General features: G+C 34.3%; 1 protein-coding gene across 3 annotated transcripts in view; it reads left to right on the plus strand.

Annotated features, from left to right (window-relative positions):
- OXSR1 (oxidative stress responsive kinase 1) overlaps window positions 1-15,734 on the plus strand; it is a 97,417-nt gene that overhangs the window by 60,778 nt on the left and 20,905 nt on the right. For all 3 annotated transcript variants that reach the window (XM_081285891.1, XM_081285890.1, XM_081285889.1), the window contains 4 exons: window positions 1,635-1,768; window positions 7,571-7,619; window positions 8,201-8,266; window positions 13,497-13,619. In XM_081285891.1, coding sequence (XP_081142017.1) covers window positions 1,635-1,768; window positions 7,571-7,619; window positions 8,201-8,266; window positions 13,497-13,619 — 372 coding nt within the window. The remainder of the gene's footprint in view (window positions 1-1,634; window positions 1,769-7,570; window positions 7,620-8,200; window positions 8,267-13,496; window positions 13,620-15,734) is intronic.

Raw genomic sequence — 15,734 nt, forward strand, 5'->3', positions numbered from 1 at the left:
GTATGGTTCTGTCAAGAATGCTCATAACCATATTTATCTGTGTGGCTGTTCTCTAGTTGTAATATGTACATGAATTCTGTTTTTCTGTTCATAACTGGTGGTTGTGGTTCTGCTTTTTCACTGCAAAAGACGCCCTGTGGATGGATGACCACCATTGTAAATTGTCATATAGGTATCACAACTGTATCATAGAACCTAAAGAAAAGATATTATTCTGTCCCTGCAATACTGTAAAGTATAGAGAGGAACAAAACCAGTAAAAGAATGTTATGAAAACCCTCTATATATCCATTTTTTAAAAAGGATATGTTTTTACAGCTGCAAGGTGGGAGGCTTTTTTTAGGCCAAATGGTTTACTTTTAAAAAGATGATGATGATTGAGGTCTATTTATCCATTGTAGATTATTATTCCTGCAGTTCTAGCTGGACATACGTGTTAACTTATTTGCTCAAAAAAAAAAAAAATTGCCAGCCTTACTGATTCCAATTATGTAAGTATAAATTGAATCGGAAGAGCAAGTAATAACACTGATTCGGGCCTCTTTTTTTTGTGTGTTGATTTTATATTTTAAAAAATGTTGCAAGCTTTTATACAAAAAGTTAAGCAATATAGAAAAACACAAATAACTTAGATCCTTCCATATAAATATGACCTTCATTCCTTATATCTCTATGCATCAAGCTAGTATATTGCCATGAAATCCGAAGCAGGAAGGAATGTATCATGGACAGAATAATCAAAATTGTCAGTTGTTGCAGGGGAGGCAGAAAGAATGTGGACTGAGAACTTACATAGCTTTGTTAATTTGGACATCATTGGTTATATATATATATATATATATATTTTTTTTTTTAATTGATTGATTGATTTTTGTGGTGCTGGGGATGGAATCCAGGGCCTTGTACATGCAAAGCAAGTACTCTACCAACTGAGCTATATCCCCAGCCCATCATTGGCGATTTCTGTGGTGGAAGCTCTAGAAAGAGAAGGCCATGGACAAGGAGTCAAGGTAAAGCAGGCCCATGAATATGTAAAATTAGTGAGATCACACTCTTAATTTTGCTGTGGTTTTAATGTTTTTTTAAAGGTAATTTGGCAGTATAAGAATTAGGACTGAGGGACATCAAGAAACAAAGGATTCTAACTAAAGAACATCAATGTTGACACAGTAGGCCCTTGTGAAAAAACTATTGGGAGAGCCAGCTGTATACTTTTTATTACTGTGGAAGTCACAAATAAAAATGGGTTTTAGGGCTAGGGGTGTAGCTCAGTGGTAGAACACTTGCCTAGCACCAGTGAGGTCCTGGGTTCTATCCTCAGCACCACATAAAAACAACTAAATAAAATAAAGACTAATTAAGAAAAAAAATAACAGATAACTCTGGGTTTTAAACAACTGGCCTAATGTGAACTTTTGTTTGTTTATTTACGTATTTAGCAGTGCTGGAAATCAAACCCCAGGCTTTGTGCATGCTAGGCAAGTACTCTACCACTGAGCCCTAGCCCCAGCTCCCTAATTTGTTTTTATTTTGTAGGAGGGAAAGTGTGTCTGTATTGAAAAATCTGGACCATAGTTGTTAATTAAATTTCATTGAGTCTTCAGAAGTTTACACTGTATTGAAAATTTTTACAGGTTTTAATGCTGACACTGCAGAATGATCCTCCTTCTTTGGAAACTGGTGTTCAAGATAAAGAAATGCTGAAAAAATATGGCAAATCATTTAGAAAAATGATTTCATTGTGCCTTCAAAAGGATCCAGAAAAAAGGTAAAATATAAAAGAAACCATACTTTTCTGTCCATTGATATGTAAACCATTGTGGGTAATCTGAGATTCATATCTAAAGGGCTAACTATAAAGTTTTAAAAAATATACAGAGACTATTTTACAAGACAGTTTCACATTGATGGTCTTGATTTCTGTCTTCTTTTTAGTATATAGTATACCCTAAATAGTTTTAACTATTTCTTAGTGTTCTGGAGCTATAAAATTATATATTGTGAATGCTGTATTAGTAAAAAACCAGGTTAATGGGAGATGTTTGTGTTTACTTTGCACTTAAAATTTTTAAGTAAACAAATATCATTTATAATTTAATAACAAAAGGAATATACATAACAAGTTTATATTTAGTGTCAAATAATAGTACTTTTTTCCATGTTAGAAAGCTTTTAGTAACTGGACCAGAATTTTAAGTTGCTTCTTTGTCAGTTCTAGATAGATTGAATGGCAAGTGAACAAATAAGTAAAAATATTCAATGCATATATTTTTGTCTATTAAACAGCATTATAGAATGTTGGAGATCATTGAGTACAAGCTTTTCTCTGTGGTCACCCAGATGCCTAGTCATAGATGTGGGAACTTGAATTCAAAAGTCTCAAATCATAATTTAGGCCTCTGTTCTATACCTTATTTTTCTGTTTCATATATGTATATAAGTTCTGCATAGAGACAGGTTTTACATTCACAGGTTCAGCCAACCATGGATCAAAAGTATTCTAAGAAAAAAGTAAAACTGTACTGAACACATAGACTTTTTCTTATAATTATTCCATAAGCAGTATAGTATAAAAACTATTTACATAGCATTTACATTTTATTGGATATTATAAGTAATCTGGAGATGGTTTAAAGTACATGGGAGAATTGTATATAGGTTACGCACAAATACTGTGTCATTTCTTATAAGGGACTTTAATATCTACAGATTTTTGACAGTGGTGAGGGGTTCTGGAACCAGTTCTCCTGAGATACCAAGGGACAACTGTGTATTCCACTGAGTTTCTTAGCACTTAAAGTTCTTTAATTTTGTTTTCTCTAAAGGTCGACAAAAGTAAGATTTTGACATCCTTGATCATATCTCTAGTATATATAATGGGGCTTCAGAATTTACTATTGGAATTATTGGAAAGGGTAAGAAAAATAGGCAGCAAAGTTCATACCTAAAAGTTGGAAACACTTGCTTCTCCCAAGTTAGTGAACAAAAAGAATAAATTCTCTTGTTACAGATAATTAGAAATGTCAGAAAAAAGCTATCAAACTTAAAAATCCCTGGATACCAGAAATAATGAGGTAACCATAGATTAGGGAAGAAGTATTAGCAATTAATCCAGTAGCTGCCTTCAGTGGGACTGTTCATTCTAGTAACCTGCTAGGTTTTGGATTTCTAACTCCCATGCTATGACTAGAATTGAGATCTTGGGCTCCCCACCACAGAGGGGATTTTGCACTGACATGCTGCTTAAGCTAAGATCTTCAGAAATGTACATACTCAGTAAAACGGTAGACTAGAATAAAACTGTCCGTCATATCATCATCATTAAGAGAAAACAGAGATCTTTCCCGATTAATGTCAAACCCTCAACCTTGTTCAAGATATTAAGATTATTCAATGATATAATTAAAATCATAAAAGAAATCAGAACCCAAAAGAGTTTGAGCATTACGAAAATGTAAGTAGCACTATTAGAAATGAAAAAATATAGTAATTAAAATTACTTAATGGATTCCTTTGAGTGTGGGTTGGATTGTGATTTGTTTCGGATTAAAGTATGAAAAAGAAAAAATGGCAATTTTACAGAGGAGAAATCTGGTCATAACTCCATCAAGTGATAAAGGTTAATCACCACCATTAATACAACGAAATGATACTATGTAATTGATTTGATACAATTAGAAGGGCACATCACCTACGAAGTATTCTTTCTTTGAATTTGTAATTTTAGTTAATAACTAGAAAACAATCAGACATCCAAATTGAGGAGTATACTACAAAATACCTGGCCAGTACTTTTTAAAAGTGTCAAGGAAAAGAGACTAAGAAGATACTATCACTGATGGGGGAGATGATGGAGACTGGCAACTCAGTGCAACAAGGTGTCCTGCATTAGATGCTACAGTAGAAAAATGAAAGTAATGAGGGGCTGGGATATAGCTCAGTTGGTAGACTGCTTGCCTCACATGCATAAGACCCTGGGTTCACTCCCCAGCACCACACCAAAAAAAAAAAAAAAAAGAGAGAGAGAGAGAAATGAAAGTAATGGAAAAATTGGAGAATCTGAGTAAAGCCTGTAGTTTAGTTAATAGTACTGTACCAATGTGAATGTTTTAATTAATGGCTTGATAATTAGACCATGGTAATGTAAAATGCTAACATTAATGGAAGCTGATGAAAGGTAAGTGGGAACTTTGTACTACCTTTGCAACTCAAATCTATAAGTCTGATATTGTTATAAAGTGTTTTTTTAAAAAGAAAAAAAACCTGGGAAGTATAAAAAAATCTAATTTCTGTTATTTAAACCAAAATAAAACTTTGTTTAGGGCATTTCTAATATATATGGCATTTCTAGGATAAAACAAAAGAATGAACTGGTTAAAAATCTACCTTTGGGGCTGGGGATGTGGCTCAAGCAGTAGCGCGCTCACCTGGTATGCGGGCGGCCCGGGTTTGATCCTCAGCACCACATACCAACAAAGATGTTGTGTCCGCCGAGAACTAAAAAATAAATATTAAAAAAATTCTCTCTCTCTCTCTCTTTCTCTCTCTCTCTCTCTCTTAAAAAAAAAAAATCTACCTTTTCCAGTGTTGCAAAACAGCTCACATGCAGCCTCAGGGAACAGATTACTTACTAAGGAATAGCAGGTAGACTGGAAACGACTTCCCCTTAAAGAGCCTGTAGAAAAGATAACTATTGGCTCAGCAAGTACCAGGCACTTTTATAAACATTTAGTGTATATCATCTCGTTTAATTCTCATGCCATCCATGACGATGGCACTCTTATTTTCTTTGTTTTACCAATAAAAAAACCTGAATCATAGGTTAAGTAACTTTGCCTGAAGTCACACATCTAATAAATGGTGGAGTTAGGATTTTGACCTCTGCAATCTGACTTCAGAGTGCCTGTTTTCAATCTCATTACACTTTATTGAGGAAATTGTTCAACATATAGCACAAAAAATGAATGGTATAAATATGAAAGAAAGATGAACATTCCAAGGGTGAGAAAATTCAGAGAGTGAGGGTGTGCTTATGCACATCTGTGTTCAGGTTGAATGTCTCTTGTCTGAAATGCCTGGGACCAGAGAGTTTTTGGATTTCAGAGTGGTTTTTTTTTTTAATTTTGTAATATTTGCATTTTCCATAATGAGATATCTTAGAAATGGGATCCAAGTCTAAACACAAAATTGTTTTTATTTCTTGCATAACATATACATAGCCTAAAGATTGTTTCATGCACAAAAGGCAATATTGTTGATTTTGTGCATGAAACAGTTTCATGGCATGGAATTTTCTACTTGTGGCATTATGTTAGCACTCAAATTTTGGATTTTGGAGCATTTTAGATTTTAGATTTTTGAATTAGGGATGATTAACCTATATAAATAAACACACAAATATTTACATATACACATATATGAACTAGTCAGTAAAGACTAGAGAGAATGTAGGGGAAGCAATAGTCAAAGAAATAATGGCTGAACATTTTTTTATTATTAAACACTATAACCTCAGATTAAAGAACCATTTTCCCCAGGTTCCAGGCATTCTCTACCTTTTCCAATGTTGCAAAACTTCTTATATTCAGCCTCAGAGAACACATTACCTACTGAGGAATAGCAGGTAGACTGAAAACCACTTCTCCGTAACAATAATTGAGGCCAGCATATAGTTAAATAATGCTGAGAGAAGTTAACTGTTAGCCCAGAATTCACCATCTAGTCTAACTAGTATTAAAGAGTGAGCATGAAGTGAAGATATTTTTCACACAAACATTGTTTTCCAATCACATCCTTTCACTTAACCCTTCAAAAGCTGTACTTTTTGAGCAGGGTGCAATGGTGCACACCTGCAATCCCAGATACAAAGGAGGATTATAAGTTTGGGATGACCCAGGGCAATTTAGCAACATCTTGTCTCAAGATTTAAAAATAAAAAGGGCTGGGGATGCAACTCAATGGTAGAGTTCCCCTGGATTCAATCCTCAATACTGGGGAAAAAACTTTAAAAAGAAGGAAATGAACCTAGAAGAAAGAATAGTAAGGAGCCATCTTGAGCAAATTGTTGAAGCAATGAACTCTTTTTTTAAAAATATTTTTTAATATTTATTTTTTAGGTGTAAATGGACACAACACAATGCCTTTATTTTCTTTTTTTATGTGGTGCTGAGGATTGAACCCCGGGTCCCGCCCCCCCCCCCCTTGCTATGTGAGCACTCTACCGCTGAGCCACAATCCCAGCCCCAAAACAATGAACTCTTGACTAATTTCACATTTAATTGCTTTCTTAAACGTCCTTTCCCATTAAATCCATGGCCTCAGTCTTTCTAGGCAAGCTCTCTACTACTGAGCTGCACTTCTTGATTGCTAGTCCTCTAGGGATTGGTTCTTAAGCTTGAATGCACACTGAAATGACCTGGACAGTTTAAAAAAAAAAAAAAAACCCACAAAAACAAAAACCTGCTGATACTAGATTTTGTTCCAATACATTCTGCTTTCATTGTTCGTTAGGATTTTTAAACACCTCAGATACTCGAACACACAGCAGTGATTAAGAACTGCTGCTCAGGCTGGGGATGGTGCTTGCCTAGTGTGTGCTGAGGCCCTGTGTTTGATCTGCAGCATGCAAAAACAAAGAAACAACACCCCCCCCACACCTCTTAGAGGCTTGACTAGGTAATATTGAACCTTAGATGAATTGTGATTTTTGTAGAATTACATGTTATGTGTGTGGCATAATCAGGTGTGGGTTTTTTAAGTGTAAAATTCTTTATTCTGAAATAATGTATTTTTAAAAGTTTTTAAAATTAATGATGAATTTAGTCAAAACTGTAAAAATATTGCTCACAGTTGAATTAAAAATTGACTTTGGTTAAATCTGGGGAATATACTTTACTTTTGGAATTTTCCGGTCTTCCTTCCCCTTCCGTCTCCTTTCTTCACTCCTCCTCCCTCTTTCTTTCTCATATTGAGATTGAAGTCAGGATCTGGACATGCTAGGCAAGTGCTTTACTAACTACTGAGCTTCATCCCTGGCCCAAACCTTCAGATTTTTAAGGGAAATTGTGAAATCTGGTTTTCAGAATCTAGTTGCCTTAAGTTGAAACTTGTCAGGCAGCCTTGTGACAAGAAGCAGAGTTTTTCCTTTCAGGAGGAAACCAATGCCTCGAGGACTAGCAAGTCTAGGAATGTAACTCACTTTCCTCTTTGTGATCTTAAATATGTTTTTATGCTTTGCTAAAAAATTAGAGTAAATAATTTCTCTTGGGAAATAATAATATTAAATAGTAAATATGTTGGAAGTGTTCTTCCAGAAACAACATTTCACTAATGAAATTTTCAAAAAATGTCTTAATTATTATGAAAACATTTCTATTTGAGTGTTTTATTCTACTTGATGTCTTATATCCAGGTTATCCTACTTTTGTTTTTTAGCAGGTTAAGGAAAGTGGAGCCTACTCAGTTTTTATTTTGCTGCTCAAAAAGTAATTTTCTCATTTTTGAAGATATAAACTCACATTGCACTTGAATTAACTGCGAAAACTGTTTTTTTTTTTTTCCCTGCTTTTAGACCAACAGCAGCAGAACTATTAAGGCACAAATTTTTCCAGAAAGCTAAGGTAGGATATTTTATCTTTTGATTTTATATGTGTTTATATGATCCTACCATATTATGTTCAGTGTTCATAAGTTGTATTTCTTAAGATGATTCTGTGTGGAAGAATGATAGAAGATAAAATAATAATTACTGAGGGTATTATGAATACAATTTTTGGTATATAAGACACTTGCTTTGGAATTCAGTAAATATCTTTTTATGGTATAAATTAAATGTCAAGCTTATCATAGCAATATTTAATATTAATTTTTTGCCATTATAATCTGTGAAAAACATTGAACTCTCATTTCAAGGTTTACTACTTAATTTGTGAATAATTTATATCCCAGAGATAGTGGTATGTTATTATAGTTGGAAATTCAGGATCAACAAAGTTTGCCATATAATAAAGCAAACTTTCTATAATGGTTTATTCAACATATTGAAGCTCTGTCTCAGTTTCTAAAACCATGGCAGTAATGTACTATAGTAGTTTCATACTACTTCATAAGGCATATTAATTGTGATGAACATTTCTTTGTCAATTTTATTGGTTCAACAAAAAATTTTTATAAAAAGAAAATACTTATTTTTCCCCTCCAGAATAAAGAATTTCTTCAAGAGAAAATATTGCAGAGAGCACCTACCATTTCTGAAAGAGCTAAAAAGGTAAATGGAGGATCTAATAAGTTTTCTTAGGAAATTTCTTAGAATTGATTTATTTTTGATTTTGAAAGTAAATGTTAATTAATATTCTGTTAACTGAAGCAGGATTATTCATTTTCTCTCAACCTTTTCTAAAGCATTCTTTGGTATATTCATCCAACAAATATCATATGCTAGGGCATTACTCTGCTATCTACTGGAATACAAAGGTATGCTGGACAGTAATCTGTGAGTTAATTCTGACCCCTGTTTAATCATGCTTTCCAGCTTCTTGAGTGAGTTGTGATTTTATGTAGCATTTATAGCTATAGTACCTGCTAACTGCAAAGTTTTTGTTGCTTTGACTGAAAGACCGAAAGAACCTTGATACATAAGTAATTTCTAAGAACTTTGGTCAGAATGTGAACATAGAAATACATTAAGATTTCAGTTTGAGCAATTGTGAGTTTTTCCTTCCAGTAGGGAAAAACCCTTTCTTCCCTTTCCCTTCTTTTCCTCAATACAGACTTATCCAGTCTAAAGGAAATGAGGCCAGCTGGCTTCTGCTGATGTTAGACTTGAGGGAGAAGGTAAAGAAAGGTATTGTACCTCTTGGAGCATGGTGGTAGGATTGTCTGGGAAGTTCGAGTAAATCTAATAAGTGACTTATTCACCTCCATAGGTTTCAGTACTTGGGAATTCTGATGTTATTTAGAAAGTTTTTATTGATAAAGAATCAGAAAAGTATATTTAACACTTTGAAATGATATTCGTAGCACTGGTAGCACAATTAACTCGTCTCTACTTCATAGAGATATATCTTCTGCAGACTTAGATACTTAAATCTTGTTATTAAGGTTCCTTCCTGCTGGGTGTGATGGCACACATCTGTAATCCCAGCAGCTCCAGAGGCTGAGGCAGGAGAATCATGAGTTCAAAGCTAGCCTCAGCAATTGAGTGAGGCCCTAAGTAATTTAGCAAAACCCTGTCTCTAAATAAAATATAAAAAGTGTTGGTGATATGGCTGAGTGGTTAAGTGCTCTTGGATTCAATTCCTGGTACCAACCAACCAACCAACAAATAGACAACCACTCAGGGTCCTTCTTTTCTTTACAAGGAGTTCTTGAGAAGTACCAGGTTACTATTTTCTAACTTTTAAACCTACATTTAAAGAGTTATACTACCTCCCTTCTGGAAAAATTTCCCCTCTTGCCTTAGGATCTTTTGACTTGCTATACTCTCTCCCCCCACCCCCCTTTTTCAATGGTTATATCCATTGTTAACATTAGAATTACCTTGAGACTTTAAAAAAAAGCATCATAAGTAGTGTAATGCCAAGCCAATTAAGTCATCTCTAGGAAATGGAATCTTGAAGATTACTCTTCATGGATAGTCACTTGGTCAGACACTCATGGCTCATTCTTCCATTTCATTCAGGTCTCTACTCAAGCTTCATTTCCTCAAAATAGTTTTTTCTGATTATCTTAAAATAGTCCCCTCCTATCACTTTCTGTTCTTTTATCCTACTTTATATATATATTTTTTAAAGGACTTAATCACCATCTGACATTTACTATCTTTCATTAGAACAAAAGCTTAAGGAGATCAAGGACTTTTGTTTGTAGCTGTATCTTCAATAGGCCTAGATCAGTTCCTGACACTCTGTAGATATCCAGTAAATAATTTGAATGCATATTAAAATCTTTATGCTTATAATTGTTTGCAATAAATCCCAATTGAGAGAGATGTTTAATATCTTCAGTGTAATTTATTTAGGAAGACGGACCCTCAAAAAGATAGCACAGTGAATATCTACATTTATTCCCACTCTCTACTTAATAAAAGATATGTTAAGAGAATTAAAAGAAAATTCATAAACCCCAAACTGACAAAATATGAGAGAAATGAAGGCTGCAACCAAGTTTTCAAAATTATGATGTCAATAAGCTAGTGGTAAGGGACTTGGCAAGTCAGAGGACTCCAATTGCTAAATCATCATTAAAGTTTTAGAACCTGCCTTACACAGCAATACCCCTAAACCTAGGTGGGTAGCAATACCAGGTACCTTTAGAGTATAAGTAGGGCCAAAAGCCAGAAGATTGGTTGACAGTTCCTGTCCCTCACTCCATGCTGTACACTAGGCATTATATTGAAGTTTATTCTGCAGAAAGATAAAAGAAATGGTATTTATACTAAAGGAAACCAAGCATAGTTGAAGATAGAAATAACTTATTGAAAATGGATATTTCATTGAATGTGTACATACTGAACTCTTCAGTCATATTACTTTATTCAGTTACTTCAACATAAGCATTAAAGCTTATTGTCCTTCAGACAGAATATTGGAAGATCTAATCAAGATCAATCCAACTAGCCCCAGAAGAAAAATTTAAAAGGTACAGATGTTTAGGGTTCTCCTGTGAAATGCCTACCCAGATCTTTTTGCAGCAAAACTCATAGTCAGCAAATTTTACTCCCTTAAAAGCTTAGTGCTTCAAATTGATTTTTTAGTTTCTGGATCTTAATAGTGCACTTGTGCAGGCATCTAGGATCGAAGGGTATATGAGGAAAATTCTTTAAATAAAATCATAACTCTTCAGAGGTAAGAATTTGCCTTCATAAAACAAGAACATGATACTATTAAAAAAGAAGCATTTGTGCCAAGATAATTCAATGAGTAAAGAACAGTCTTCAACAGATGGTGCTTGGACAACTGGGAGAATGAGGTTGGGTCCTTTCCTCCCACCATGCAAAAAAAATTAGCTTAGATTAGATTGTAGACCTAAATGTAAGAGCTAAAGCTTTAACTCTTGAAAGAAAATACAATAGTTCTCTCACCTGCAGTTTTATTTTCCTTAGCTTTGGTTACCTATGATGAACAGTTACCTATGAAAATATTAAATGGAAAGTTCCAGAAATAATTCATAAGTTGAAAATTCTGCACAATGAAATCTTGCTTTGTCCTGCTCTGTCCCAGGTGTGAACCATCTCTTTGTTTAGCATATCCATGCTGTGTATGCTACCAGCCCATTAGTCACTCAGTAGCCATATCAGTTATCAGATTGAACTATCGTGGTATTGCAGTTCTTGTGTTTAAGTAACCATTATTTTATTCAATAATATACCTAAAGCATAAGAATAATAATGCTGGCAATTTTATTGAGGAGTGTTGTTATAATTATTCTATATTAGTATTAGTTATTATTAATCTAGTAATACAAAATTTTATAAATTAAACTGTCATAGGTATCTTTATAGGAAAAAACAGTATATATAGGATTAGGTACTATCTTCGGTTTCAAGAATCCACTGGGGGTATTGGATTGTATTTACTAGGGAAGGAGAGACTTGTTCATAGGAATAAATCTTTGGGACCTTCCTTGAATTAGGCAAAGCTTTCTAAGCTATGACACTAAAAATACAATAAAAGAAAATAATTGATAAGTTGACTTCATCAGAATGAAAAACTTTTGTGCTTCAGTAGATATCATCAAGAAAGTGAAAAGAAACTTACCAAGTGGGAGAAAATATTTCTAAACCATAATGTGAAATGGGACTTGAATCAGAACTTTATAGAGAACTCCTTCAATTCAATAATGAAAAGACAACTCAGTTGAAAAAAATGGGCAAAGGATTTGGGTAGAAACCTCTTCAAAGAAGATATACAAATGGCTGATAAACACGTTAAAAGATGCTCAGTATCATTTGCCATCAGAGAAGTGCAAATTAAAATAACAGTAATATACTTTACACCAACTAATAATGGCTATCGTTAAAAAAAAGTAACAACTGTGGGTAAAGAAGTGAAGAAACTGGAATCCTTATACATTGCTGATGGGCATGTAAAATGAGCAGCAGTTTTGAAAATAGCCTCGGGGTTCCTGAAATGGCCAGAGTTATTATATAACCCGGCACTTCTATTCCTAGGCATACCCAAGAGAATTGAAAACATATGTACACACAAAAATGTGCATAAGTGCTCATAGCAACATTATTTATAGTAACTGAAAAATGGACACAAATGTCCATCAACCGATGAATGTCCATACAATGGGATATTATTCAGGAATAAAAATAATGAAGTACAGATGGTGTTCAATTTAGGATTTTTTTCAACTTTGTGATTGTGCTTAAGTAATAAGCACAATGGTTTTCAGTAGAAACATACCGTGATTTTGAAATTTGATCTTTTTCTGCACTAGCAATATTTGTATAGTACTTTCTTAAGATGCTGGGCACGGGGTGGTGGGGGAGGGTGGGGGATATGTCACAAGAAAGATCAGGAGTCACAATAACCTCAGTAAGCCAGAGTGTAGTAGAACAGTTCAAAATTTGGAGGGAGAAAATATTTCTAACTCAGATTCCTTTTCTCTACCAAATCGTGAATGAAATGTGGGAATACAGACAGGATATGTTTAGAAATGCCTGACTTTAATAAATGTGGAGGAAGTACTTAAACTAAAAAAAGGGCAGTTGTATGACCCAGGAAGCACAATCCTCTGCCTTGTGGTAGAGCACCATCTGAATTAGCCCTGATATGAAACTAGGCTGGCTGGAGCAGATGGAGGGAGAGAAGATTTACCCAGCTGAAAGAGTAGATATTAACTTCAAGGAAAACAAGATACGCAGCAAAGAGAGCTAATCATAATTTATAAGGCTCAAAAGTGATATCATGTATGTATAATCATGTGATGTAAATACCAAGTATTGATCTAACCAAGATTAGAGCGTAACTTGAAAAAAGAGTACGGAGTTGATAATACAGTGAAAATTGTCATCTTCCATAGTGGGACGTTCCATAGATAATTCCTAAAACCAAAAAAGTAGTAATGTGATTCATTATTTTAAAATAATAAGCTAAAATGAGTTGAAAGTAAACTATTTTCAAGTATAATTTTGGTTTAAGAAATTGAAAAAATAAAAGAATACTCTTTATCTTGGTTTTATTTTTGAGATCCAAAACCTTTTATTTCTTAACTGTCTCAGGACATTAACACATTAGTCAGATTCGAAGAGGCATAGAAAATGTTTTTATGTTGTTTGGGCTCAGTATAGAAGGTTGTGACTAAAGACTGATAAGTGGAGATTGTGAATAGAGAGAAAGTAAGGTTTGGAGGGTATGAACTTACGAGGTAATACTTACTCATAAGGAAAATAATTATTCATTTAGCAGGTTGAAATGATAGAGGCGGGGTGTGGTTGTGTTTTCTGCTTAGTAAATGTTAAACAATCCACATCTGTTTCTAATGAGCAGGTTCGGAGAGTACCAGGTTCCAGTGGCCGTCTTCACAAAACAGAGGATGGAGGCTGGGAATGGAGTGATGATGAATTTGATGAAGAAAGCGAAGAAGGAAAAGCGGCAATTTCACAACTCAGGGCAAGTTTTGTATTTAACTGTATGTGGTTCTTGTTCAGCCTAACCAGCTAAAATGTAGAGTACGAGTGTTAACTGGCCACGTTTCTTTGAAAAACTTAGCAGGTGTCTAATTCATTCTGCATGGAAAATTGGACTTGGTGCATCTGTTTGAATATGATAATATTTAGACTATTTAAACAGGACCCAAATTTAATCTGGGCATAGTGGTGTACACCTGTGATCCCAGTGACCAGAGCTAACCTCAGCAATTTAAAACAAACAAAACAACCAAAAAAAAAAAAAAAAAAACCAAACCCAAATTTAGAGATGAAAACTATGTTTGAGATGAAAAAATACAGTAGGTAGGATTAATGGCTAATTAGACCAGAAGAGAATAGTGAACTTGAAGGCCTGCCAATTAAAAACAAAACAAAACTTTGTCCTTGAAGTCTGTGTCCTTCTGCCAGTGTACTGTTCTTTAGTTGGTGTCCTGGATTATTTGTCTGGGGTGTGTGTGTGTGTGTGTGTGTGTGTGTGTGTGTGTGTATTAGTTTTTGTTAGAAGCATCAAAGACAAGGGCCTTCCTTTTAGTTTGTTTGTTTCATAATTCTTACTTAAAGTTAGTTAATGCCTCAAGTTGATTGTGGGGACTCATTCCCAAGAACAGAAGTTTGTGTAAAGGTAAGTGTCATACCCTTGCCTGCTCGATCTTTTTTGTAAGATGAATATTGGAATAGTGGTAATACCACTGCTTACTTTCAGGATCTACTCTACTGTGAATACTTACCACTCTGTTATCAACCTTCAATATTTGTTGAACTTGTTTATCAATTGAAGTCTTGGAGTCTAGTCCTTTTGCTGAGTTATTTGTTGACTTTGCCAATGAAAATTGGCAAAACTTAATTAAGCTCTAAGCTTGGAAAAGCTCTGTAAAAGATAAGAATTGTAAACATTAGTTACATGTAATTGAATTTATTATTTAACAAATGTGAGATCATGGCATCCTTTTTTCCTTATCTTTTCATGTGACTTCTCTCTGGTCACATTGATGCTCTTGTGTAATGTTACATTAAAGCTTCTAATAGAACCTAGAGCTACATGAATATTGTAGTTCTTCCTCCCTGTGAAAAAGATGATGATATTATTTTCCCTCTAACAAATATTTAGAAAGATAAATTGTAGCTTTTCACTCTCTGATTATTACTTGCTATCTATCAGAAAGAGAAATTTCGTACTTCTAAATTAGTTACACTAGCATTTTCATAACCTAACACACTAGTGTCTAAATATCATAGAAAATTATGGGCTTATCTACTGAATAAGTAAATTTATGTTCAACATTTCTTATGTTATATTTTAGATGTTTTTGAGACCATGAATTCTAAGAAAATGAATCTTTTAAAACTAAGTTGAACTATATTAAGAAGACAATATACCATGATAGAAGCTGAAAATGTAGCTGAGTGGTAAAGTTTTTAACCTAGCATGTATGAGGCCCTGGGTTCAATCCCTAGCAGGGAGGGGGAAAAAAAAGAATATACTATAATCTGATAGGGACAATGATGGTTCGGTGTTAAGAAAACTTTTAATATTAACAGGTCTAAGAAGGCAAAAAGTCATATTGTTATTTTTGTAAATTTTTATTTTGTCGAAGCCATTGACAAAGTTCACGTTCAAAATAAGGATTCATATAGATTTAGATTTCCACTTGTTAATATCCTTATTCCCCGAGGACATCCCTTAATGTGTGTGTGCATATGTATGTGGGGGTCGGGGTAGGGGGGTGGATCTGCTGGTGAGGATTTTTTAAGGTTTTGTGACTGAAAACATCTTTCATTTACCTTTATTAAAAAAAAAAAGTGGGTTTGCAGATTGTAGAATTCTTGATTGACAGCTTTTTCTTCCAGTATTTTTTCAATCAACAAATATTTATTATACTATACATCAGATCCTCTTATGCCACAGTCTGGCTGGGCACAATCAGGAGCCACTTGTCAAAAGAAACTAACTTTATTTTTAGAACCACATGCCAAACAAAACAGCTCCTCAGGAAAAACCCTCAGAGCCCAACTGCCACCACCGGCTTCCCACAAGCCTCTCCATCTCCCACAATCCTCCTGCTCTTGAGGCCGATTG

Source organism: Spermophilus citellus (genome assembly GCF_964194105.1).
Source record: "Spermophilus citellus genome assembly, chromosome: 3".
Lineage (NCBI taxonomy): Eukaryota > Metazoa > Chordata > Mammalia > Rodentia > Sciuridae > Spermophilus > Spermophilus citellus.